This window comes from Peromyscus californicus, unplaced genomic scaffold (genome assembly GCF_007827085.1).
Source record: "Peromyscus californicus insignis strain IS unplaced genomic scaffold, ASM782708v3 Scaffold_7__1_contigs__length_154581171, whole genome shotgun sequence".
NCBI classification, from domain to species: domain Eukaryota; kingdom Metazoa; phylum Chordata; class Mammalia; order Rodentia; family Cricetidae; genus Peromyscus; species Peromyscus californicus.
The window spans coordinates 110,067,715-110,092,947 of NW_026294595.1; the positions used below are offsets into that span (position 1 = coordinate 110,067,715).

Genomic DNA, 25,233 nt, shown 5'->3' on the forward strand with positions numbered 1-25,233 from the left:
GGAAATCTGTAAGAAACTATGAATGAGTTCATATTATTCCAGTCAGTTTTTTTTCTTTCAAGAGTTCATTCCTAGAAGAATGTACCCATCCAACAGTTGATGACTAGTTAAGTCAATCATGGTACTTCCATCTTTCTGGAATTTTACATAGAGTTATTGAAGCTTATGACATATAATGTATTTTCATTGTTGGATGTAGAATATAGGGTACTGAATACCCAACCACTGGGCTCCAGCTCCAGCCCTTACAGAAACATATAAAACAAGTATAAAAGGAAAAATGAAGTACTGATATATATTAGAACACACATAGGCTTTGAAAACACACCACCTGAAAAATGCCCAATCTCCAAAGCCATATATTCCATGATTGCATGTATTTGAAATGTTTGAAACAGCAGATCTAAGAAAACATAACAGTTGTAGAGCCAGTTGTTGAGAGTGTGAGTGTGGAATAGGGCTTGGGTAAAGCCAGCAACTGCTAGCAGGGCTGTAGCTTGGGATGACTAAAGTATCGAGGTAGACTGGCTTACGAAACTCTGAATGCTTTAAACACTACTGTCATGAACACAAGATCTATCTCCGTTTTGTTTGTTGTTTGCTTGGTTTTGATGTGGACTGTCAATCCCAGGACCTTGCCAAATATAGGCAGATACCCTGCCACAAGGCCATACTCCCACTCTTTTATTTATCTCTCAGTAACAATATTTATGAAAAATACAGATTATATAACTATCATCAAGACAAAATCACACAAAAACATGACAAACAGATAAGAAGTAAATATAACCAAATGCTAATAGCAGTTTGGTTCAGAAAATAAATTTATGGGTAAAAGTTTTTGCCTCATCTTATTGTCCAAATTTTCACGACATGACTAGATGGTTTCATTACAGAACAGAAGCCATAATCAGTAAATGGAAGTATTTTCTCCACCTGCCCCTCCACCAACGACCACTTTCATTTCTTTTTTACCATACAGAACCAGAAGTCAGAACTACACAGCCATTCCAAGACATTTGATATAATTCTATAAGAAAAAAAAAAGACAGCTATATGAGCTGGGCATGTAGGTGAGAAGTAGAACACTTGCCTAGCATGCATGAGGTCCGGGTTTTGACCCCAGAACTGCTATAAACAGATAGTAATGACAAGAAACCAGACACACACAAAACTAAAACACACAAACAAAACCCTCCACCATACTAAAGGATTTAACTCCAAGGGGGAAAAATGCACACACAATGTGCAGTGTTGAATGTATATGTGTTCTTGTTTTAGGAAGTCATAGAAGCCATAGCAGAATGTGCGTTCAAGACTTCACCTTTTCCCATCCTCCTGTCCTTTGAGAACCACGTGGACTCGTAAGTATTTAGAGCATTCAGTGAGTAGTCTTTTTCCCTAATGAGGCCTCTTTAGCAATTTTCCATCCAATTTCAAATGATTTGGTATCATCAGTGGTGTCTTTCAAAGTGGCATGCTTTCATCTAAAAAGGATGAACTGTTCACTTAAATCTTATGAGCATTAAAATAGCCCATGGGCTTGTGGGGTCTGTCTTCATGCCATAGTAATGATTTTAAGGACATTGCTTTACAGTGTGGTAGAGTACATTGTCTTTACACTGTTGTTCCTTTACTGTTTTGGAATGCAACGGACCACTCTTCTGGTTTTTCAAGACAGGGTTTTTCCATGTAGTTTTGGTGTCTGTCCTGGAGCTCGCTCCGTAGACCAGGCTGGCCTCGAACTCACAGAGATCTGCCTGACTCTGCCTCCCGAGTGCTGGGATTAAAGGTGTGCACCACCACTGCCCAGCTACAATTGGCCACTCTTAAAACCCTCTTTCAGTGACTCCTATTGCTACAAATTTATATTGCCTTAAAAAATCCAGTTCCCTCTGCTTGCAACTGGTGATGGAACATCTGCAAACTCTTTTCTCTCACCTGTGTCTGTTGACTGCATCCCTCCTCTTACTGATGCTTTACACTGCTTATTTGTATTGCAAACATTTTTCTACCTCAAAATAACCAGCACTTACTGCTGAGCTATACAAGGAAAAGATAATTCTGACATAACTATTTTATTTACTCAAATATTTGCAATACTGGGGATGGAGTATGAGTACAGAGCCTTTTGTATATTACGCACATGTTCCTCTACTGAGCAGAAACATTGAGCCTTGATTTTTGAGACATGGCATTTCACCCTATGAATGGTAAGATCATTGTACATGATTTTCTAACGCCCTGAGAGGGCATGGAAGAGAGTGGAATTTATTCCGTTTCTTACTATTTCTCCTCACTCCTGCAGACTGTGTTTAACACCTGGCTGGCAGCAACAGCTCTGATTTGCAAGTGACTTTGTTGGAGATTTTCTTCCTCAGTGTCTATTCCATATTTCCTCAGGTTCCAGCAACGCCTGGCCACTTTTTGTTCAGGCATACATAACTGTTTTCAGATGTGTTGACAGTGTCTTGCCTTTGTTTGCTTTAATAATGGGCATTCAGCAGCATTATTTTCTGAAAGGAGACAAAATCGAGAAATGCAATTCAATTTTCAGTGTCTCACTCGCTACACAGTACACTCTCCCTTGAGGTAGACTGAGCGACCACATCTATAACCACCCTGACATAGAAAAACTTACATTTACTGAACATGTATTTGCACTGAGCACTGTTCCCAATATGTTACATGCTGATGCAACCCATACTTTAAACCCTAGTGTTCACCAAAGGAACAGTGGGGTTACCCTTATCTTATAGGTAGAGAAACTGAATCCCAAATGAGCATTTAGCTTGCCTGAGGCTATGCAGCTGAGGTGAGATTCAAACCAAGCTAGCCTGGCTTCTGAGTGCAGAATCTGAATTAGCACTGCATGCATGCTTTGTGCACATGTGCATGCACGCACACACATATCAGAAACCTCTAAGACATGGAATCAAGACAACTGACAACCAGAGCTCTGCAAGGCAACTGTCAGCCAGTATTCACTCTGGTGTGGCTTGTGATCTGCAACCACAGGATGTGCTTTGCAATTCTCCACTCTAATTACACAGAGATCCCAAACTGGGCACAACACTTAATTCCTACACTGTGCACAAAAGCAAAGAGGTTATAGCACCAGGATGTTGCATTTCCTGAGTGAATAAATGTAGCTGTTGCAAGTTCATTCATAATTCACACATGATGAAAGAAAACAGGAAAATAACCTTCCCAGGACACACAATTGTGATAATGTAATGGCAGCACAGGACAGAAGTGCTGACTTCTGATATGAGAGGAAGTTGTTTGACAGTTCCCTCCTTCACATCCAGACAGCCAAGTAGCTCAACCTCAGGCTTCCCAGGAGGACTATCACACGTCCAGTGAAAGCAGTGGACTTCCTTTAGTGGAGAGACCCCTGTATTTGACCTGTGGGTCACCTCACCTAAGTCAATATTACTCCTCATGTCCTGATAGACCCCTGTATTTGACCTGTGCGTCACCTCACCGAAGTCAACATTACTCCTCATGTTCTAGCACTTTCTTTGTCATCCAAACAAGAGGAACCCTCAGAATCCTCAAGTCAGTGACCTAGCACCATAACCCCCACACATCGTGAAACCGGCTTTCCATTTCTGGTTAACTACCCCAGGGTCCTCAGTGCCTCGTGTGCAAGGCCAGGCTCAGAACTCTGCTCCCTACTAATCTGTCCCACATTACCAAAAAAAAAAAAATCTTATTTGTGGGGTGTGGGGAGAAATCCACAGATTTTACTATTTTTCTCTTCAAACATTTGAAATCGCCTACCCGTAGATAATGGGGGATGCTGCACTTAGCTGCTCTCTACTCACTTGCCTGCTGCCAAGAATGCCCAGAGAGCTGGTGCTTCCCACTTCCTAAATTAGAATTCTTGTTTAAAAAATACCCCCACTTCCTGCCAGCAAGATGGCCCCATGAGTGAAGGTGACTGGAAGCCTGGTAACCTGAGTTCAATCCTCATAACCGAACAAAAGGGGCTTTGGAGAGAAACAACTGTGCAAAACTGTCCTCTGATCTCCACAACCCCACTGTGTTGCACACACACTCCTCACGTACACTCACACACCACCACCACCACCACCACCACCACCACCACCACAACAACAACAACAAACAAGAAGGGGGGAGGGAGAGAGAGAGAGAGAGAACGTTAGTTTTAAAAGGTCCCACTTGATTTGTTATTTAGCATTTTCAAAGAAAAAAATCTTATATTGAGTTTGATTGAAATGACTTCCAAGCTTGGCTTCGCCACAAACTGAGATTTTTTGACAAGGTCTGAAAAGGACATTGGATCTTGTAGGATTTTACCCCATGCAATTCGGTACATTCTTTGTCAGAAAACTGACTTCTTTGGCAGATGCTGTGTGGATACTTTAATATGTTTAGGAATATATGCCATGGCCTGAAACACATAATATATTTGTGAATTTTCCTTTTGTTTTGTTGCCATGGTGGTTGATATTCTAAAAGCTACAGGATTTCTTTGTTAATTGCAGTTTTAATGTATTTATTTCTGTGGGCATGACCTGCAATTAAACTATCTTTGTTTTCCACATGTGTGTGTGTGTGTGTGTGTGTGTGTGTGTGTGTGTGTGTGTGTGTGTGTGTGTGTTCGTGTGTTCAGTTTGTTCTCTGCTTTATTAGGAGGGCATTTGTGTTTATCGAGAACACAAATGGCCTGATTCCCAAACAGCACACTTCACTTTTTTCTTGGATACCTACATCTTCCTTTCTCGGTCTCCACACAGACTTCTTCACAATGCAGTTCTCAAACCAGCAGCATATGTTCCCTGGGAACTTCTTAGAAATATCTGGATGTTGGCCCTGTACTAGATTCTAAGTGTGAATCTGCATTTTAATGACACTCCAGGTGATTTGAACGATATGTGGCTCATAAGCTGCTCATATTAGAATTACCCACAGCCTTGCTGAAAATACACTATGTTGTTCCCACATTCCTCAGTGCAGCCTAGAACAGGGCCCAGCGTAGGTGCCCTGTTCTCAGCAGCCACCAGAGAGCACATCGGCCTGGCAGACTTCCTGTGTAAGTTACCACTCAGCAAAAATCATCTATCTTATCAATCACTTCCCTGCCTGTCCCAAAGTTCCCATCCATATATCTTCTGGTTAGTTGTCCTTAAACTACCACTTCCAGGATGTTTCAGGATTTAGTCAATGGTCAGTCCTTTCTCACACTTCGGAGAGCTGTCTGTCATTCTCTATTCGTAGGTCTGTGTAAATCACACAGTAAAATCCTGTTCAAGCAAGACGGGAAAAATGTAGACAAATGTAGATGTGTAAGGCTTTGCTGTGGACATGATCCTGCAGAGGCAGGAGGATTGCAAGTTTGAAGTCAGCCTGAGATACACAGTTTGAAGCCAGTTTTAGTTATGTAAGAAGACCTTGTCTCAAAAGAAAGATGGGAAATTGTTATGTGAGGCATTGCAAGTTCTTAGAATCTTTCCTTTAGCTCTCCCTGAAGTTCCAAGAAGATAATAACTTTGAGAGTTGACACATGAACCCGGAAAGTTCACCTGACCATGGAGCCCATGCTTGCTTTTTGTGAGAGACAGTTCTAATGAGCAGTTGCCTCCTGCACTGCCGCAGAGCGTCCATCTAAGTACCCTCTTCCCAGAAAACACAGTGTGTTCTAGGCGTACCTTCAGGGAAGGAATGTAAATAGGAATTATATCTTCTAATCTTTGTGATTTATGGTAAAGCACCATCATTTCCATCACAGTTACTATTCCTCTAGTACATTTTTTTTTTAGCTAGAATAGAGTGTCATTGCAGTATAACCAGGGGAAGTCCAGACCCACAGCCTGTAGATCACAATCAAAGTCCATAAACCCCAACCCAGCAGTACTGGGTACTGTGTAATGATGTTTATCATTGCACAGGATGAGAAAACTGTTTTTTAATTGCATTGAAAAGGTCAAAGGAAACAGGAGTGCTGAAAGGATGTGGATGTTCCCTCTAACAGCATCTTTACAAGGGCTGGAGGCACAGTTTGTCTAGGCTAGCCACAGACGGGGGCATCTGCTCCCTGTGGGATCATTTTATATGCATCTTGCTTGCCCTTGTAGTTCTTCAAAGGTGTTTGTATCCATTGCTTCATCGCATCTTCTCAGCATCCTTTGCCCAGTTCCAGGAGCAGTTAAAATCATTGTACAAATTCAGAACAGTTCGGAAAGAGGAGCTCAACTTGGCAAAGCCTGGGCCCCAGCCGCTGTCAGAACAGGCTCCTCCTGGCAGCTGGCGTGGCCTGCTCCCTCCTCTACTCCACTTGTTCTGCACAGAAAGGTTACGGACAAGCAAATCTGGGCACAGAGATGTATGTCTGCCTGTCTTCTCAGCACCCAGGGGGGTGAGGCAGGAGGATCTCAAACATCAAGCCAGCCCAGACTACACAGTGAGACCATGTCTCAAAAAATTTTTGATTTGCAGACAGCCTTTGCCAAAGCTGCTATGTCCTTCCTTCAGCAGCCTTCACGTGCGCACACAAACCCGCTTCTGCTTGGTTTCCTTCTGCGTGTACAGTTCTCTCTCCATCTATTCACCTCTTTTTCTCACTCTTCCCTCCCCTCTTGCCCCCTTATAAATATTCCTCTTCTATTTTCTGTTGCTCCGATATGTTTTCCCCAAGAATTCACATGGAATCATGAAAGCATTCCTATCCCAGGTGCCTTACAGTTGACATAAAACCAAGGAATCCAACAAAAGGAACAAACGTTCTAACTCTCGGAATCTCTTGAATCTGGAGACAGGGAAATAAATGGTGTGTTGCGCCCTCATCTGGGTTGTGTAGGGCAACCTTAAAAACAGCCTCACACATCCAGCCTACATGCTGCACTTGTATGGTACATGTGCACGAGTGTGCGGGCTTGCGTGTGGTATTCAGGATAGCATTTCAGAATGACGGAAATTGATCCTGGCTGGCCTCTTTCTGTGTTAGCAATGCAAAGTCATTTCTCTGAAAAAGCCCCATAATTCCTTTCTTCTTGCTCTTAGCCCGAAGCAGCAAGCCAAGATGGCCGAGTATTGCCGATTAATCTTCGGTGATGCCCTGCTTATGGAGCCACTGGAAAAATACCCAGTAAGTAGCTGTGATGTGTGCCTTCGAGGGAGGGCACTTACTAGTTACAGCTGGGGAGATACTGCCTCAGTATATGGGTAGATGAGCAATATGGTTTGATCTGTGGGACTCTAGCATGGCGCGCAGCTGAGACCAGAAGATATGAGTCTGTTTCCTTTTCTTCCAGTCTTGTCCCTCTTGTCTCTGCTTAGAGTGACACAGCAGGTCTTTGGTTTTGTGAACACATGTCTATTTACCTCAGAGAAGTTACTGAGGACAGGCCAAAGTAGCAATTCCACCGAATTCTAGCTTGGTGCACCATGAGTTCTTTGGGGTTGCTTACAGGAGTGTAGGTGAAGGGTTATGTACAAGAATATAGGTGAAAGGTTACTTACAGGATTGTGGATGACGCAAAGGCAGCTCCGACATGGCTATCAGCTCATGAAAGTTACATCTCTGGTGCTCCCTGACTGATAAGCAGGCAGCTAGACGGGCTGAACAGTCTCTCCTCCGGAGCAGTCCCTACTGCTTACATAACCATGGAAAAGGGCCTTGAGAATCTCGTAGGTTTCAGGAGCTTCCTAAGGGTGTGAGATTTGTGTACTTCCTGAATCTCATTCTTCTCCCGCTTCCCTTCAGGAGAGACTGTTTCAGTTGGCAGGAATCAGTCAAGATTGCCAAGCCCTCATCAATGACAGTCAACTCACAGAGACAGTCCAAGAGGACAGGACTCTGCCTACCCCCTGTGGATCTTTGTCACACCCTTTCGAAATAAATGCAGAATGTGGCCACACTGATTCTTTAGCTTGTTTCTGCCACCTGCTGTCCACTTGTGGTCACCTTTGAAGCAGCGCTCCAGCTTCTATTGTCATGAGCAGATAAGATGCCCAGCTCTCCCCATGGGTATTCCGCTAAGAGTAGATCATTGTTAAATGTCATTTGTAAGAACCTCTCTTATTGCTTATTTTTTTCCTTTAAACAAGATGCTAGGGAGCTGAGTAAATCTGATTCCCTAATGGACAGTTGTTAGTCTCTTTCTGGGTGTCCAGATGCTTGAACAGAGGATTGTCAGCCAAGCAGCACCTCTTTAGCAGCCAGCTGGACTGCCCTTATGGCAGCCTGACAGCCCTAAACATTATATGCCCGTCTTGAGGGAGCTGCTCTGAACTAAAGCTTCTTGCTGCCAAAGCACAAATCCAGCTCCACAACGAAGCACTATTCCAGCCACCTCTTTTTTGAACAGCATCCACCAGACTTCTTGCCATCACTAGCCTCAGTGGACTCTTAACAGTGGCACATTCACCCAGGCCAGAGGGGAACCCAATTCCTGGTGGCCCCCCAGAGGCTTGTGATTAGTGCAAGCCCAGTCCTGAACTGATGTGGGGTTCTGCACTGGGATGGGTGTAGATACTCTTACCACGCCCCCTTTGTCACTGCAGAAGCAAGCGGAGCTGGTGGAAGCAGCGGTGCAACAGCATCACAGGGATGACAGTGGGATTCCAAAGAGCGGCCAGGGCAGGGACAAAAGTGTTAGAGGCGCAATGAGCTGGAAAGAGCTGGAAGAGGGAAACTGAGACCCATCTGTTAATTGCAGAGGAAGCTAAAGCCTTAAGTTCCCAGGGTCCCAACCTATAATGCTAGGATTTCTGGGTGCTCAGTGTCCTGACACCCTAAGCTCTTTCAAGAGTTAGAACACACATAGGCACTACTCCTTACTGCTGTTCACTGCTGCAGGAAGCTGAAGATGATTACAGCTGCCCAGTTCTGGGCTACTGGTGGTTAAAGCCCAACTTCTTAAGCCTGGATCAGTAGAACCCTGCCTCTCAAGGCTTGGATCTGTGAGTCACTGGGCATACCGATTTAGGCAGCTTTAAGGGACTGCAGCTTGTAATGTCACAAGAACTTCTCTTCATTTCCTTGTGACTTCTGAGTACAGTAAAAGGATGCCACCCAGAGGACTGGGAGCAGTCGCATCCCTGTTCAGAAAGGAAAAGAGCAGCCATAACCTAAAGTAGCTGCTTCCTCCTGGACACTTTGTTCCAGTGTCTGCACGTTGTTAAGGGAGTTCATATCAGTCCCCAGACTCAAGGCAAGCAAAGAATAGAGGACTAGCTTGTGGGACTTCAAAAGACTTTCTAAAAATAAACCTATCTTGTGCTTTGCACACGCTCCCTGATACAGTAGCTCATAACCTTCTCATGGGAAATTGATTTCCCATTATATGCGCAAAAACGTGCAACAGTGAAATAAGCCTCAGTAATAAGACAGCTTGGATCTCAGGGCTAGAAAGAGGTCTGAAATCAAGTCGTTCCCCTTGGCTGATGCCAAAACCCAACTACAGCCAACACAGGATTTTACTGTCCATAAAGCTATGTCTGGCAGAGTGACTCATTTGGAAACTTTTGCCCAACTTCACCAATTCTTCCTGTCAAATGTCTGGCCTTTCACTGAAGATTCAGGTCAGGTCAGAGATGACTGACATGTTCTGCAGTAAAGTGGTTGGACTTGCACGGTCCATCAGAAAATGCCTGAGAGTCCACGTTCAGTCCATCAGATATACCAGAACATTCCTGTGGTCCTACTTTTGTAGTTTCATTTTGGAAAACGAATTCAGTCATTTAAATGCATCTCTCATTTAAAAAACAAAAATGCAGGGCACAGTTAGAACTGTTCTTAAGCTGTGTTGAACATAGTAAATGATAATCTAGATGCTGTAAGGTCGAAAGCTATGCAGTGCCTTTGGAGAGATATCTAAAAGGAGGGGACACTTTTTTTTTTAAAGAGCAGTTAACTATTGTTTCTTCATCTTCTTCTTGATGGGAAAAATATAAACAAGTAAGACTTTGTTAATTTTCAGTATAAATACTGACATAATTAAAACATGAAGTAACATGAAAGCAATATTCATGGGTAAATGTTTCAAATATACATATATGCCTAATTGGCTAAGATGTAAAAGTCAATTAATGAGGTGTGTTAGCATATAATTCATGATTAATAATTAATATTTGGGGGACCGTATTTTTAAAGACTGTGCTTTCTTTTAAATAGCTGGAATCTGGGGTACCTCTTCCAAGCCCTATGGATTTAATGTATAAAATCTTGGTGAAAAACAAGAAGAAATCACACAAGTCATCAGAAGGCAGTGGTAAAAAGAAGCTCTCTGAGCAAGCCTCCAACACGTACAGCGACTCCTCCAGTGTGTTCGAGCCCTCGTCTCCAGGAGCTGGTGAGGAGCTACTGGGCTCACAATGAGTGGATTTTCAGATCTGCTGCTCTGAAATTAACTAGAAGGGCTTTCAGCTTTCCCTTTTTGGAAGTTTTTTTTTTTTTTTTTGGTTTTTCGAGACAGGGTTTCTCTGTGTAGCTTTGCGCCTTTCCTGGTACTCGCTTTGGAGACCAGGCTGGCCTCGAACTCACAGAGATCCGCCTGGCTCTGCCTCCCGAGTGCTGGGATTAAAGGCGTGCGCCACCACCGCCCGGCCCCCTTTTTGGAAGTTTTAAGCTGCATTGCTTTCCTATGGCTACCACAAACTTGAAAACAAGGATCACTTCAGCTCAAGCTCTGTAGGTCCAAAGATCCTCGAGAAAGCTTATGGAATAAACCAAAGGTGTCAGGCAGGCTCAGTTACTTTCTGGAAGCTCAAAGGAAGGATTTGTCTGTTTTTCCAAGTTCTAGAGGCTACTCACATTCACTGGCTCACAGGTCCCTTCCTTCAGCTTCAAAGCCAGCAATGTGGCATCTCTGGAGTCTTTCTTCTGTGGTTACTTTCACCCTCTAAGTACCATTGGGAAGTGCTGTCAGTTCACAGACTCTCGATATCACTTAGGCCAGGGGAGAGAGTCTGAGGCAGCCTGACCTCACCTGTAGAGTCAGTACATCTTTGGGAAGGTGTACCCACCTTCTGCTTGCACTTGAGGTGAATCAGCTTTACAGTAGTCCCTTGCAGAGGAGGGAAGACAAGAGATTGGCCGGTCACTGAAGGGTGCTGGGCTTTGCAGTTCTCCCATGTTTTGCAGAGCTCTTTAAAAACATGAAGGGATTAAATGACTTGCATTGTTTATGAAAGCAACTGGGCAGTGCTTACACTTCCTTTTACATTAGTTTGAAACTGACTCTCTGTGATTATAAGAAAAAAATTGAAAGGGCCACTAGTTTTCTTTAGGTTATTTGTCATTGAGCCTAATTTACTTTCCCTTATCCAGGGGAATCCTGACAATTGCAAAGACCTCCTTATTGGGGATGTGATGACATTAAAAGAACTGTAAGCTTGACTTCAGGGCGTTTTTCAGTTAAAGTTTACCATGGGGTGCTGACAGTTTCTCAGTGGTACATGCCTAGCAGGGATGAGGCTCTGGGTCCTGTCCTCAGCACAGAAGAAAAGAGAACAGAAGAGGGGTTGAAAGAGGAAAGAAGCCAAGAAAGGAAAGGGGGAAGGAAGGAAGACGTTGGGTATGTTGATAAAAGCTAAGCACGGATACTCCCCCACCCCAGCTCCATTCCGCAAAAGAGAGCTAACAAGAAATGGGTAGAAATATTTATCAAGAGACTGAAAAATCGCTATAAGCAGTATGTTACTTAGAATACCCAAACACGAGAAGCCAACGATCCATCAGCTGATTGTAAATCAGGGTATAGTCATCCAAAAGAATAATATGTATGATGAGGGCAAGTTCTGGCTGTCCATGAAAGGGTAGGTGACTGTTAACACGATAGTCAGCAAAAGAAGTCAAATAAAAAAATTTAAAAAAAAAGAACGTAGTTGCCATGTAGCTCCATCTACATAAGGTGTAAAAGCAAGACAGGCTGCTGGAAGTCAGGGAACCTGCCCTTAGAAGTAACTAGAAGGCAGCCATAGTGTCTTCAGGAGTCTCGTCCTATTTTCTATCTCAATGTAGATACATATTTATTTGATGAAAAATCCATGCCCTGCTCATATATCTGTAAATTCCTATGCCTATCACACATAAATTTAAAGACTTTTAAACAATTGGAATGTTAAAGTATAAAGCCTAGGGCAATCAGAACATAAGCATGGCCAATGTGGTTTGTTGTCTGGTTGGTTATTTGGATTTATTTTGTTTGATCCTCTGATGTGCTGTGGCCTCTCACATGCTAGGCAGGTGCTCGACCTCTGTGCCTGTTACACCCCCAAGCCCTGACTGAGCCTCATTTACCCTTTCTTCTACTTTCTGTCTAGCTTGTCAACTGCTCCTGTTATTTAAATTGGCAGCCTAATGAACAGACATTATATAATTCTTTCAAAAGATCCCCCACCCCGTGGTTCTCGAATGTGTTTTTCAAATACCATAATATAATTCTGATTCATTTTTGAAAAATAACTTCCGTTCTCAGTGAGACTGCATTTGAAGTGTGAAATGATTACCATTAGAGGCCACTTCTTCCCCAACCTGTCCCCATGTGCCTCCCTTTGCACGTGGGCGCGTGGTGTTTTTTGTGCCATCTGCTTTTATCTAATTCCAATTCTCCCTCCCATTAACTGGATACATAACTCTAATAATGAATTCTACAGGCAGTGAACCCGATCGCTTCATACAGGGAAAAAGCTGCAATCTGTTAGCAATTCTCTAGGTTGCCTAAGCTAACCAGGAGTCTGTTTTGCAATCAGTATTTATTGCCATGCAAATTTTTGGATGTTTTAGTATGTAGGTAGGCCCCTGAATAAAGAGTCCTGTTAATTTACCATTTGTTTTGTGGATGTTCCCAGTACCGGAAACTCAAGCAACTACAAAAACATGGTGTGGATCGATTTCAAAGCTAATTTACTCTGTTGTGTAGATTTCTCTTCTGAGAGCCAACCCTTAGCCAGTACACTTTCCAGAAAGAACGAGGGTCAAGTAAGATACCACTTTGGGCTATTGTTATTGTTGCTCTTTAAAAGGATGTTATTTTTTATATTTCAAATAGATTTCTCCAGGTTTCTTTCAAGGTCTTAGGAGAAAAGCCCATGAGTATGTGCAGACTCTGCTGATTTGATATATAAATACAGATCCATATGTTTTTTTTCTTAAACTTGCAAAGGAAAAGTCAGGTATTTACTTTCACAGTCGAGGAAAATTCAGTCTTTCTTCCTCACACAATCCAAGATTTGACATGACATTGTATCTGAAATAATTATTGGACAATTGTTATGTCTCATGTAACATTTTGTAGAAGGTTCTGTCAATCCTCTTTTCAAATTGCTTTATTAAAAGAATCGCCTCTCTGATTAAAGACAATACAAAGAAGAACTTCAGGCAAAAAAGATGTATATAAAATATCAAGTAGCAGCCTCCTAAAACAATGTGTTTGTAATATAACAGGGTATATTTTTCACCAAATACAAGGGATTCACATTTGGACGTTACATGGCTCTTTGTACCAGGCCATCCACAGTTCTTACAGCCACAGAAGTCTTTCCCCTCAATAGATGTTTCCCCACTACCATCCAGTAACTGACTGAGCTTGGTCACTCACATGAAGACCTTAGGAGCTTCTTGAAAGGCAGGACTATGGGCACCATGTCATCTACACTGATTGAAGACTGTGGCCAACTTTCCAGAAGGCTTCTCTAGGAGCAGGTGCCAGGCTCTGCAAGCTACCTCTGTGATGAGCTCATGCCGCCATCTATTGGCATGTTCTTGCTATTGCAATGCGAGAAACTGAAGAGGGTGGCCTACAAACGGTGCCTTGTTTACTTTTTCCTTGAAAGTATTTTTACATGCTCTGTTGCATTTGCACGAAGCCCAGAAGTACACGAGAATTTAATGCTTGATATACTAATGTGGATATTTTACCTGAACAATGCCCATTAACTCTTGAGGAGGAGGGTAGAACCAACCGATTGAAATGACTGCATATTGATTGTTAAGTATGAAGCTGAATCAGTTCAGACTGACATCGATTTTAAAGCATAGTGATTTTAAATCATTAGGTTATTTTCTATTTTTGTTGACTTTCATTGTTTTTTCTTTTGCATTAGATTATTTTATCTTGCCCCTTTAAAAGAAATGTCATCGTTTTTTTAAAAAAATCTTTGTTAGTTCTTTGAGAATTTCTTACAGTATATTTTGATAGCGTTCCCCCTCAGCTCTTCCCAGATCGACTCCCTTTTCCCTACCATTCCAATCTTGTGCCCTATAATTTTGTTTTAAATTCTTCAATACCAATTTGTGCTGCCCAAATATTCTTGGTTAGATGTGCAGACTTCCCCTCCAACATGACCAACTTAGGGTCCAAACTCTTAGGGAAAACCGACCTACCCTCTTGCAGAAGCTAGGAATTGCCTGTAGTCGCTCATCTAAAGGTGAGACTTCACACACCCCTCCCCTCCCCTTGTTAGGATTGGTCTGGCTGGAGCGTGACCAGGTCTTGTGCATGCTGACACACCCAGTGTGAGTTCACAAGACAGTTCTTCCTTGTAGTTTTCCACTGGCTCTGGCTCTCACACTCTTAGACCTGAAGAATTTCATTTTTTTATGATTTGTGCATTATTTAAATAACTGTAGATCCACACTTGATGGTGTTCATGCTGTCACTGGTGTTCCTGATCTCACTCATAAACTTCTTCTTCAACTTCCGGGAGGTCCTTTCTTTGGAGAAGGTTGGTCACTGAGCTGTGTGCTGGCCAAGGGTTATTTTAAAGAGGCATGGCTTAGGAGAGGACAGAAAAATAAAAGCAGAGTTTTGCATCTCTCCGAGAGAACATGTACATTACAATAGAATGCACAGAAATAAAATTATATTCAATGACATGTATTTTTAAAACAGATGAAGGGGAAAATTTTAAGATGGACATTTTTAATTGAACTTGAAATTTTCGATGTTATTTATCACAAATCAAACTTGTGAAAAATTTGTCAAAATGTCAGTTTAATTATCTGTTGCTAAGCAACCATAAATCCTGGGGAAGAAAAAAATAACTTTAAAAGGAGCAGAATGTCAGCCTTCTAGGGCATCCTTGACCATAGTCAGCAGTGTGCTCTTGCAAATTCTTTGAACTTTGGAATACTGAAATCGTGTCTGTGATTGAAATTTGACAGGGGAAGCAGACACAGAGAGTGACGATGACGACGACGATGATGACTGTAAAAAGTCTTCCATGGATGAGGTGAGTTCAGGCTAGGGCGCTCGCCCGCAACGTGCCGGCTTATGGCTCTCTTACGATCCCCTTCTGCCATCTAGTGGCAGAAAGAATAAGCACAGGACAGCTTAATTTATTGATTGCCGGCTCCAATTTTTGAGGCAATTCAATGATTTTTGGAGTGGTCTGAAGTCCAGGGAAAATACAGGGTTTGCAGGAATGTTCAGAGATGTGACCGTGATTCCGATGTTTTGGTTTTGCAACCACTGAAGCGACATGTTGACATCAGCTCCCCAAGGGATGCCACCGACTCATAAATATTAACTGCGCAGAACTTGGAAACCAATCAGGGACAGTTCAATGAGGACTGCAGAATTTTCTTTCAGTCACTATCGTGAACATTATACTGGATCTGCATTCAAATATGCTATAGAGTGTTTGGCTATGTACCGACGGCCTTATAGTTCCATTACAGTAAAGAAAAGTAACTGTTTCTTTCTTTCTCGCCTTCTTTCTTTTTTGTTAACATTCATTTGTTTATTGAGAAGTTTGCTTACTTGCTTGGTTTTGTGATAGGATCTCAGGCAGTCCAGCCTGGACTCTAACTTAACTTTGTAGCTTAGGCAAGCTCACCTTCTAAAATGCTGGGATTGTGGGTGTGTATCACTACCCATGGCTCAATAAGCTATTCTTCTTTGGCATTCTTTTCCTTATAATTATATGCTTTGATGTGGTCTGAATTTTTATGCATTTTATTTGTTTATTTTGTGAATGAGTCCCACTGTGTAGCCTAGGATGGTCTCCAATGCCTGAACTCAAGCAGTCCTCTCACCTCTGCCTCCATGGAGCTGAGACCACACACGTGCGAGCCATGGTGCCCAGCTTAGTTTAAAGTGTGCTCTTTTATGTCCCCACTAAATGTAATCTTGGTTTCCAAGAGGGAGACTGCAGTAATAATGAGGACGCTCCATCTGTATGAGAGTGACTTCAGGGTGCACTTGGATCGTTTTGCAATTGTCTGTTTTCAAGTGAGTATTTCCCAGTTGGCATTTAACCAGAGTATTCCTGCTGCTATTTTCACAAAGAAACCCCAATATCTGTGTATTTTCTCTTCTAAACGAAAAAATTAGAAAATATTAGACCCTTTTGTAGAAGCCTGTCTTGTGCAAGTAATGGTATGGGTTTTCTTCATTGAAACTTATATTAAAGAATATGTAATTGCCAGACACTGTTCTGAGCTCACTTCCTTTATTTGGTTTCTCTGTGTAGTCCTGGCTGTCCTGGTACTCACTCTGTAGACCAGGCTGGCCTCAAACTTAGAGATTCCCCTGCCTCTGCCCCGCTCCCCTCCCCCCCCCCCCCCCCCCGCCCCCAGTGCTGGGATTAAAGGTGTGCACCACTACACCTGGTTTTTTAATTTACTTTTAATAATTATAGAAATGTACGTGCTATAGGACTGATTTTTATCTTGCAGATGAGTAGTGGAACAGCTTCTGACTTGGCCTTTGGATTTACTATCAGATGGCCTTGCTCTGGGACCTAAGCAACTATCCTGTTTCCATACAGCACACTTTGTCACACAGGAACCAATGAGGGAGGGGTGTGCTTATCAAAAAATATAGAAATTGTTTGTAGAGCCCCCACTTACATCTGTGCTCTCTGCTGTAGAGGACAGCGGTTCCTGTGGCCATCACCGTATTAATACAGATTTTCCTCCCTGATGCCTGTGGAGAGGCTAAAAATGGAGGTCCTGATGCTGTTGGACCCAGACCACCCTGCCAGCTCTCCCGTTCATAAAGTTACCATACAGAATCTGAAAATCTAGAATCTAAATGTCCAAAGCCCCTAAACTTTAAAAAGCTTGCCTGATGCCACAGATGGAAAATTCTATGTCATGAATGTTTTTATTTCATATTTATAATCATTCTGTGCTGGTTGTAATACTCAGCATTGGGGAGAAAAGACAGGAAGTGGGTATAACATACAGGTGAGTTTTAAATGAAATTTTTGTTGGATTTATGACTCATTCACAAAATATTCATTATGTATAAATAAATACTGCAAAATCCAAACTCTAAACACACGTGCTGCCAAGTGTTTGTGATGAGGACCCGGCCTGCCTTTTGTTCCTGTCCCGTGGTGGATTTCTGTGCAGCAGTTCTTTTCAGAATGGAAGGATTTTCTGTTCCCGTGCTTCATGTGACTATTTTCTGAGAAGATAACTCTGGATAGTATAATACTGACTCTGGGAATATTTCTTATTTTATTTTTTATTCCTGCTTCCAGGGGACTGCCGGCAGCGAGGCCATGGCCACAGAAGAGATGTCTAACCTAGTGAACTATATTCAACCTGTCAAGTTTGAGTCCTTTGAAATTTCAAAAAGTAAGCTTTTCTGCAGAAAAAAGTCCCTAGTATAGCCCAAACATGAGGTAATCAAGACCTGAAGGAACTATTCTGTTCTGGATGTCTTGGATATTTGCATGGATTGTGCTATCTTGGTATCATTACAGAAATATAACTCTTTTTAACACTTTGATATTATATTTAATATATCAGAAAATCACAAAATAGCATTTCATGATGTTCCTGCACATATTTAATGGGCCTGCAGACTATGCATGGTTACCTGAAAGATATCAAACCAGTGTCCAAGTGACTGAGAACTTTACATTTCATTTGTTTGTCTACAACCCCTGTGGGACACATAGTAACACAGTGACAGTGTTAAGCATCTGCCCACATCACAGAAGGGGAAGCGAGAAAGACTTACACAAACTTGGTAACACAAAATAGAACCAACCCACCCAGGTTCCATTTCTCCAGCTCATTTCATGTACTGAGGAGACTATGTAACTCACTTCACACCACTTTTCGTTTTCCCTTTACCCAACCATACATTCAAATTGAATACAGAAGTCATCTTTCTATTAGCTAATGGGGAAAACCCTTTTATGAAAGTGCCCTTTATACTTACACAAAGTGTAAGGTAAGATCAGAGCAAGAGGAGCCTTGAGGCTTCCTAGTTGCTTAATTGAAATTTTGCTTAAATGCAACAGCCTCATTAAAAAAAAATCTAGATACATCCAACTTCAAGCTTCTGTGTGGCATGATGATTTATATTTGGGAGCTTCTGCCCTGAGTCTTAACTTAGTGGCACTTGGTGTCTTGATCCACACAAGGAATTTAAATTTCACTACAGCTCCAGCGTTTTCTGATGCCATCATTACTGGTTCGTCTTATCCGAAGTTGTCCGATGTAAAGCATCCTAAAGCTGGGGGGTTTCCTGCCCTTTGGCTTCACTTTCTATGACTCCACTGTGCACAGCTCCTGGAGATGCTGTGAGGTAGAGGAGCAGGAAGTGGGCATTCTCTGGAACCCAGTGATGCCCTTGGGCATTCAAACACTTTCTCCATGTGCTTCCTGTCACTTGATCATGCTAGGCATCTCATTGATTGAATTTTACCCATTGTGAAAACTTAATTTTAATTAATAATCATGCTTAAAATTATTAATTGTATGAAAGTAAATTAATGATGAGCCCAAATAAAGGAATTGGGGGTACCCTGAAAGCAAGTTAGGCAAATGGGCGATGGATAGAGTCTTCGGTGATCAGGAGGAAGAATAAGGGCCTCATTTTGAAAGTGAGAGAGTCAAAGAGGGAAAAACTTCCCAAAGATCACCATTTTTCCAAACATAGAGCTGTTTACCAACTGTGTAACGTATACCTGAGTGTAGGGCATAGCCACTGATCCTCAGTTGGGAAAACCATGAAACTGTCTGTCTGTCTTTCTAAACTGCAATCACTTTCTTTTGTCCCCTGCCCTCTCTAGAGGCTTGAATTCCACATTCAGGGTGTTTTCCTAATACTCCAATGTTCAAGGACATTGAGTTCTTTAACACACTCACCTCTTTGGCTGTTGGAATCCATTATGGAAATGAGGCTGGCAGACTGAAACATCTCCAGAGATTCCTGTCCTTTGGTAGATCCTAATTCTGATGCCACATTAGTTATGACTTTAAGAGTTGACATGTGGGCATGAATAACATGCAATGTCAGCATCTACATCCCCACAATGTCTCCTGCAGATCCCCCAGAAAGTCAGTCTGGAGGGCTTTAGAACAAAACGATTTTCCTTGTCATACTACACCTGTTAATTAATTAATTGACACCCTAAAGCACAGAACCATGAGGATATCTCACCCAAGCTATGAATACTTGAAGATATTACTTGCAAGACTCAACTTTTATTACTGGCAAATAGTTGATGGATAAAAGTCTGACTATGCACACTGAATGTTAAAGCAGTTACCCTCCAATTCACTTAGCATTTGTTTATTTCTTTTATAATATTGTAATTTATAATACTGAATTTTATTTCTTACCCCTTTTGTTGTTGTTGAACTCAGAAAGAAATAAAAGCTTTGAAATGTCTTCCTTCGTGGAAACCAAGGGACTTGAACAACTTACCAAGTCTCCAGTGGAATTTGTAGAGTATCCTTGATTTGATGAATGACTGCTGACCTCACCTGCTGAAGTCATGGACTGTCTGTTCAATAATGAGAAAGATGTGTAGAATGATTTCCATCTATAGCCCAAGTCTCCAGTGTAGTGTGCAACATGGGTAGCCTGGTCTGTAGAGAAATGAACTAACTTTAGGGTAGTGGAGGCCCTGGCTGCAAGGCTGCCTCAAACCTCAACCTCTAAGTTTCTTTGCAATTTGCTTAATTCTGATTTTCATCATCTTCAAACAGAAGTAATGCTGCTAACTTTATGATTTGCTGTTTGATTGGATGCAATATATGTAACATAAGTGTGTATACTGTATACACTAGCCTACATATGCTCTCTAGGATTATAAATATGTATGAATCTGTAGATCAATGGTATGTGCATATAGCTATGAACCTGTCTTAGCACCTCACACACATGTGATATAGTTTCAATTAAAAGTGGTGGGAACAATGGTCAAAATTACATGAATGTAAATGCATGGCAATGGTGATTTCTAGTTTTATGTTATTTCCCATGAATAAAAATTGAAGAAGCCTTCGTGTAGCTGGAGTTTTCTCCAGTCCCACTCAGAGCCAAGTAAACACACAGAGACTTATATTACTTATAAACTGTATGGCCGTGGCAGGCTTCTTGCTATCTAGTTCTTATATCTTAAATTAACCCATTTCTATTAATCTATAAGTTGCCAGATGGCTTGTGGCTTACCGGTACTTTACATCTTACTTCTCATGGTGGCAGCAGCTGGCAGCATCTCTTGACTCAGCCTTCCATCTCCCAGAATTCTCCTCTCTCCTTAGCCCACCTATACTATCCTTCCTGCCTGGCTACTGGCCAATCAGCATTTTGTTTATCAGTCAATCAGAGCAACACGTTTACAGCATACAGAAATCCACAGCACCTTCATGTTATTTTTCATCCATTAATGCCACTATTCTAAAGAGTTAAATTTCATGAAGCAATTCCTAGAATAAAATTTACTTTTTCACCTCATCAGTGAGGCTAAGAATATGACTCCGTCAAGCATGAGGACTTAAGTTTGAGCCCAGGGCCCATGTTTGTAGAAAGTTGGGTATGGTGACATGCACCTATAATTACAGTGAGGTAGGGACAGAAGGATTCCTGTGGCTTGCTGGGCAGCTAGTCTAGCCTACTTGGGCAAACTGAAGGCCTGTGAGCGGTCCTGGATCATCAAACCAATGTAGATAGCTCCTTAGGAGTAACATTAAAGGTTGACTTCTGGTACAACCTTGTAAACACATGTGCACCTGTACACATTCACACACATACACACACACACACACACACACACACACACACACACACACACACACACAAACACACACACACATGCATACACACTCATATGCATACACACACACAAATCAAAAGCTTTATCAACAGAGGGTAAGCATGGCAGCATGTGCATATAATTTCAGCACTCAGGAGGCTGAGGCAGGAGGATCACCAGTTCCAGGACAGCCTAAGCTATGGTACTTTTCAAATATAAACACACACACACACACACACACACTCATCAATGAGAGAACAGGGAACAAATGTTAACACTGAAATTAAATGATTAAATGCTATACAATCATTGTCATTAGTACTCAGTACTGACTTTGTGATATTCTTTTGTTAAATGTTTTATCTCATTTAATTCTAAAAGGAATTCTATGACAGAGGAATTATTGTATTGATGAGGAAACTGAGACCAGAAGATGAGTTAACTTACCCAAGATCAGATAGCCAACAAGTTCCACTGTTAAGACTCAAGTCTGTCTTGCCTGCTTCAGACCTTATTAACTAACTTCTGCCTTAAGTGGTGGTAGGAGCCATACTGTCATGCTACAAAGATGAAGTAGTGTTAAATGACTACAAGGTTCTTAGGATGGAAACTGAACTAAACTTTGAAGCAAGATCAGAAATTTCTGTGCTATATTTACCTTCTTTATTAACCTTAAAGATTACTAAAGTCTTTGCAAATAGCATTCCCAGAGAAGATTAAGAAAATGAGGACAGAGCATTTCTAAAACAGCTTTATGGTTCATACTTCCTGCTTCTGCCACACACAATACCATCCTCCCTGGGACTTAATGTTTCAGCTCCTTGCAGTGCCCTTCATCATCATCCCTGTGACTGATGCTTCCTAATCACATAGACATTGACTCAGTCATTCTTACTGCCCCGGGACTCCGCATCCACAGGTTTCCCAATAGTAATACTTTGTTTCTAAGAACATGTTTGTTCTATTAACTCGTTCTGTGCACATTTTGCCTATCAGGGCAATGTGATCGTTGCTATTTACTTTATTTCCCCAGTGAGAGATAAGAAAGTAGCCTCACCGTGAATATAATAGACTGATAATTTTGAAATTGTATTCACTACTTAACATGATGGTCCAGATACAACAAGATGCAACTTAGCAGGATATATCCCAAAGGAACGCGTGTGGACTCATCCAACTACATGCCCCAGCTCTTCTGGAATGCTGGCTGTCAGATGGTGGCACTCAATTTCCAGACAGTGGGTAAGTAACAGGAGCTTACTCCCATCCCTGCAAAGTCACATTTCCAAGCATTTACTACCATTACCATGGAAACTTCGGGGGGGGGGGGGGGAGGATAGCCAGATTTGGCTGAAAAACTAAATTTCAATGAAGGATCATCAAAGCAAAGGAACAAAACTAAAATTTGAAAGTTGAGATGTCTATAATAAATTTATGAAAAGGGTTTGGTATCTATGGATTTCGTGCTTTTTTTAAAGCAATTTTAAAAGTAGTATAAAATGATTTTAGGAAAACTGGAAATTCAAAAGCATAAAGGGAAAAAGAGAAATCCTGGGTTAAGGAGAATGCTCAGTTGATAAAGCCCTTACCTTGTAAGGATAGAGCCCATGTTAAAAAGTTTGGTGTGATGACAAGCACTTGTCACCCCTGCTCTGGGGAGGCAGAGACATACCGACCTCTTTGTTGGTCCCGTTCGTACAAATAGATCACTTCCTGGATGGTTTGGAACAGCAAGTTATTTCCTACATGCCTTAAAATTTTTTAATCTTTCATATATATATATATATATATATATATATATATATATATATATATATATATATATATATGGCTTTGTATCAAATCCACAGTGCTGATTTGATCCAGGTTTTGGCACATGCTAGGTAAATATTCCACCACTGAGCTCCTGTGTCCTATATTGCGTTTTTTTTAACCCCAGGAATTACCGTAAATTTAGACATTCATTTAATGCACTGACTGTTAAAACTTTGACCAGTAACCTTTGCCCACTAGAAAAGAGTGTGTGAACAATTCATATTGGTTGTAATTAATCACAGAAATGCACGTTTAAAATGTCTTCCTATAAATTAGTAAACAAAGAATTAGAGCATCCCTTGATAATGAGTTATGTAGAAATCAGTCCTCAAAAAATCCCTTAAAATGGTTTACATGAGTATAAATTAATTTAAACTTTCTGGAGGGCATTTTAACAAGACTTACCAAAACAAAAGCAGCATTTTCTAATGTGCCTACCTTTTGATTCAGCAATTCCACTCACTCTAGCAAAACACTGCCAAATTTTCAAAAATTTCCTTATGATATCCACTGAAACACTTACGTAAAATGCTGAAAATTTACTAGAAACAAATGTGTCCGAAGAAGGGACTAGTTAAAATTATCAACTCAAATATATGCATACAAAGGAATTTTATGCAACTGTTAAAATTAAAGCCGAAAAATACTTGCTAAAATAGCTGTAATGCTTCTAAAAATGTATTTAAATTGAAAAACACTATAAACCAGCCTGCAGGCAGTGTTCTTTCTGGGTTTGGGGACTACAGCTCTTTTTTTTTTTTTTTTCTCTCTCTCTAAATTATTGTGGTGTGTAACTACTATTTCCTTGTAAAGGCATGAACAGTTGGGGAAGTGGACTACAATATACAGTCTTCGTCTACAGTTTCCAAACGCAAATGTACTCACACCGGGCTGCTTTTATCTTAGATCTAGCTATGCAGATAAACATGGGCATGTACGAGTACAATGGGAAGAGCGGCTACAGGCTAAAGCCAGAATTCATGAGGAGGCCGGACAAGCATTTTGACCCATTTACTGAGGGAATCGTAGATGGGATAGTGGCCAACACTCTATCCGTTAAGGTATGTACACGTTCACCCTTACGACTGCCAGGCCCCCCACCCCCTTCCCTGGTTATGTAAGTCACAAACCCATCCCTGAGAAAAGACTTAACTATCACCTATATTGCATAAACAAGTATCTTTGTCATTAAAAGCTTAAGAGTTAGGAGCCTCCTTCATACATTATTTTCTTTTCAGGGATCAAATACTCATTAAAAATTTCCCCAGACTACAAAGAAATAAAGGAGCCAAGTCTCATTCTTAGGATGAGAGTAAATGGAGCTAAAAAAAATAGATGTGTGGAGACTTCCCATTGCCCAGTCCTCTCTTTGGATGCAAATATCCCACTGGAAAGTGCACAGGGAAGCCAGGCACCCGTATGGAGGTCTTTGAGTTCTCCCCACCACCCCAGTTCTCACCAATTCTAATGATTGAATATTGGACAAAAGCTGCCAAGTTACCATAGCATGTTTTTCAATCTACCTGAATATTCAGGGATATAAAAGTCACTTTAATAATCTTAAAGCGTTGCTTTATTCACTATGCATTTTATTCTCAAAATGAATCCCAAATCCTTTTATTCGGTCTTTGAAATAGATGTGACAACAGATTTTTAACTGTGGAGAAGTATTTTAATATCATGAGAGGACTCCTTTTTTTTTTTTTTTTTTAGTTTTGGTTATTTGAGACAGGGTTTCTCTGTGTCGTTTTGGTGCCTGTCCTGGATCTTACTCTGTAGACCAGGCTGGCCTCAAACTCATAGAGATCTGCCTGGCTCTGTCTCCCGAGTGCTGGGATTAAAGGCATGTACCACTGCCGCCCAGCTTGAGGACTCCATTTTTATAAAGAGCTTCCCCATGGATTCTGGAAGCATGTGGTTGTTGAAACTAGAATGTTATAAAACGTAAAAATTTACTTTTTAAAATCTCATTTACTGTGTGTTTCCATGAATAATTATATGACTAATAAACTTCCAAAACTAAACATAAATGCCTTTTTCAGACTGACCTTAACAAAATCAAGTGAAAAACTTGTCCATACATCCCTCTGACAGTTTAATATCTAACCCAAACACATGCTTTATACTGCTGGTGATAAAACACCAGGACCTTGCATCAGCTAAGCAAGTGCTCTACCACTGACCTGCATCTCAAGCCCTTGTTATTTTTGTTGTTGTTTTGTTTTGTTTTTTGAGACAGCATCACTATGTAGCTCAGGCTTGCCTTAAATTCTCAGTTCCCCCAGCTCAAGTGTGCTGATGACAGGACATGACATGTCAGCATGCCCAACACTGCTGTTCATCCCCTGGTTCTCCCCAAAGTGAGCCACTTTATGTTATAGTTTCAAAAATAAAATTTCAGCAAAATGTTTTGTAATTATATCTTTTGAAGTTACTTCA

General features: G+C 41.3%; 1 protein-coding gene across 2 annotated transcripts in view; it reads left to right on the forward strand.

The window, feature by feature from the left end:
- Positions 1 to 25,233, forward strand: part of Plcb1 (phospholipase C beta 1) — a 714,140-nt gene that overhangs the window by 553,982 nt on the left and 134,925 nt on the right. For both annotated transcript variants that reach the window (XM_052724082.1, XM_052724081.1), the window contains exons 12-19: positions 1,282 to 1,364; positions 7,030 to 7,114; positions 10,145 to 10,322; positions 15,137 to 15,204; positions 17,464 to 17,560; positions 19,586 to 19,670; positions 22,097 to 22,221; positions 23,701 to 23,855. In XM_052724082.1, coding sequence (XP_052580042.1) covers positions 1,282 to 1,364; positions 7,030 to 7,114; positions 10,145 to 10,322; positions 15,137 to 15,204; positions 17,464 to 17,560; positions 19,586 to 19,670; positions 22,097 to 22,221; positions 23,701 to 23,855 — 876 coding nt within the window. The remainder of the gene's footprint in view (positions 1 to 1,281; positions 1,365 to 7,029; positions 7,115 to 10,144; positions 10,323 to 15,136; positions 15,205 to 17,463; positions 17,561 to 19,585; positions 19,671 to 22,096; positions 22,222 to 23,700; positions 23,856 to 25,233) is intronic.